At 38.1% G+C, this 2,780-nt stretch overlaps 1 protein-coding gene across 1 annotated transcript in view; it reads right to left on the bottom strand.

The window, feature by feature from the left end:
• The window catches only part of ERICH6 (glutamate rich 6), a 38,886-nt gene that overhangs the window by 18,326 nt on the left and 17,780 nt on the right, over nucleotides 1-2,780 (bottom strand). Inside the window, exons 8-9 of the mRNA XM_023508277.1 lie at nucleotides 1,327-1,481; nucleotides 801-871 (exon numbers count right to left, since the gene is read on the bottom strand). Coding sequence (XP_023364045.1) covers nucleotides 801-871; nucleotides 1,327-1,481 — 226 coding nt within the window. The remainder of the gene's footprint in view (nucleotides 1-800; nucleotides 872-1,326; nucleotides 1,482-2,780) is intronic.

The raw sequence follows: 2,780 nt of genomic DNA, 5'->3' as shown, positions 1-2,780 counted from the left end.
GTTACAAATGTCTTCTGATGAGTCACTTTAATAAGGCTTTTTTTTTAAGGAAGAAAAATGTCAACCTTCATTAAGTTAGCGAGAGACTTCTTTTGTAAAAAAATGAAAACTTTGTTAAAGAAGAAAAATGACAATTTTCTTTAAGTGGAATTTTCTGGCCCCGAGTTCTAGTAGGAAACAGGTGACTATCATGAAACTTTATATTAGGGATTTAGTTGCAAAAAAAGAAATAAAAATAAATCTTCATTACATATCGTTTCAATAGCTTTGAGTGGTAAGGGAGAGTCAGAAAGGTTAAGTAATTAGCCCCAAATCAGACATCCTGTAAGGAAAAGCAAGGATACAAATCCAGGACTTCTGATTCTAAAATCAGTAATCCTTCCACTGTCTGTGTACTACAGCTATGCTGGCCAGCTGACACAAAGCAATATACGAAGCAAGTCATCTGATTTATCTTTGACAGATTTTCTATAGCCAAGCTTGAAAATATAACGGAAAGTGTGCTTAATAAGAGACAATGGACTTGAAAACTCTTGGCAGCTACCTGTCAAGTGCTCTATCAATGTCGCTAATTTATATTTCACAATAACAACAAGATGAAGACTAAGATGTCCAAAAGCCAGCTGGATGGATACACCAGACTTTCTGTGCCATTCTGACTGAGGAAGGCTTTACTGCACTTAGAAATAAAATTTTTCAACATTATTTTTTAAATACACTAATTTTATCTCTAGGGGTCAAATATCTGAGCTTTCTGATGTTGTACAGATCGTCTATAATGTCAGTGTTGGCAAACTTACCTTCCTCGGGGAAAGTAGGCTGTTCTTCCGGTATTAATGTAAAATGTCTGGCCATTTGTCGCTCCTGTTTTCTGCAAAATCAAAAAATATGCATAAATCTGAAACGTGGTTGAAGCTTAACACAGCATACTATAAATTTCAACTGCTTAAATGCCCTCTCTAGTCAGTTCGGCTGTTACGGTGAATACTTATTCACAGCTGTTACTGTGAATACTTATTTACTCAGCATGTGGGTCTCCCCTCTGTTATCGAACACATTTCTCCCAAGTTAGAATTGTGAATTGTCCTGATAATTTAGGATTGATAATTTCCACTTTAAATCAGTGAGTTCACTGAGTTTCTGGGAGCTTTTGAATCTCCTGACATCCACCAGGAATTATAATAGGGTTGCTTTGGCCAATTTTTATTTATTCACAGGGGCACATCTTTAAAATTATATATTTTGAAAAAAGACAAGGTTTATTTAGAAAAAGCTCTCCAGTGAAGTTGGCCTATCTGAGTATCAGTATCAAAGGCTCAGGGTTACCTCTGCATGGCTTTCTCCTTTGCCTTGAGTCTATCGACTTCGCTGCCATGGGCTTCGTGAGGTCTAATACTGATCAGTTCAGATTTTGAGCTTTTGTGTTTTTTCACTTCATCAAAGAGATAGTCAACCAGATTTTGGAAAGGCACACAGCAAGGCTGAAAAACAGATGGGTTATTTTCATGTCATCAGTCCCAGATGAAGATGATTAGAGGGGAGAAAAATGGCTAATGGGGCTTCAATGACAATCTATCATACCTTTATTTTTTCTGGTAGCAGCTGTATTAAGATATAATTCACATATCATATAATGCATCCATTTAAAAGCAACAATTCATTGGTTTTTAGCATTTTCACAGAGTTGTACAGCCAGCACCACAATCAGTTCTAGAACATGAAATCTATATCCATCAACAGTCACTTCCCATCCTTCCTTCCTCTCAGCCGCCGGTAACCACTGATCTGTCCCTCTCTCTAGATTTGCCTGTTGGGGACAGTTTATAGGAGATCTAACAGTTAAGTTTGGGAACTCATCTTGGAAAAAGTGCTTATGTGCCTCATTGCTGAAGATTGCTATGGCCACCTTTGAGGCATTCCCCGTGGGAGGTCGTGCACCCATGCCAGCACTTGGGCAACCCTTCAATGCAATTTTAACTCTTTTTCTGGAATAACCGTTGGGGCTGCTGTCACAGGAGGTCTGACAATTAAGTTTGCAAACCACTGTGTGCTTACGCTAGCAGCTCAGTACAAAGAACTTGGTAAGGTTTCATAACCTTAGTGTATGGGTGTTTTACAGCCGTGTTTGTGGTGACATGTGGTGGTGTCTTGCTCAGTGGCATTCGTTGTTGGTGTTGAGTACTTTTTTGTGCCGTAAGACAGCTCTGATGGTCATTCTAGAAAAAGGCTTCTTCCAAAATTTCGTTGAAGGATAGACTAGGCGCTAGCGTCAGTGCATAACTTCCTAAGGGGAGTTCTTCAAAAGTGACTAGAGTGATATTCAGCAATGAGGTCTGTGGTACTTTTTCTAGGATGAGCTCACAAACTTAACTGCTAAACCTCAGATAAATGGGACAATACAACATGCACTTTCAGACCAGCTTCTCTCAGTATAAAGGTTCCAGGTTCATCCGTACTGTAGCATGTTTCAGTACTTTGGGTTTCTTTCTATGGCTAAGTAATGTTTATTGTATGGTTATACCACATTTTATGGACTCACTGTTTATACTTTTTGGCTATTATGAATCATGCTGCTATCTTAGGTATTAACCTAGGAATGGATTTTCTGGGTCCTATGGTAACAGCTTGTTTAACTTTTTAAGGAACTTCAGAGTGTTTTCCAAAGTGGCTGTACCATTTTATTTCCCCCTGAGCAGTGTATGTGGGTTCTAATTTCTCTATATCTTTACCAACAATTGTTTTCTTGTTTTCTTTTTCTTTCCTTTTTTTTTTTTTTTTTT

The sequence above is a fragment of the Otolemur garnettii genome, unplaced genomic scaffold (genome assembly GCF_000181295.1).
Source record: "Otolemur garnettii isolate 467f Iridium unplaced genomic scaffold, OtoGar3 scaffold00236, whole genome shotgun sequence".
NCBI classification, from domain to species: Eukaryota; Metazoa; Chordata; class Mammalia; order Primates; family Galagidae; genus Otolemur; species Otolemur garnettii.
The sequence above is the reverse complement of the archived record's forward strand: the minus strand, read 5'-3'. Positions and strand labels throughout refer to the sequence as shown.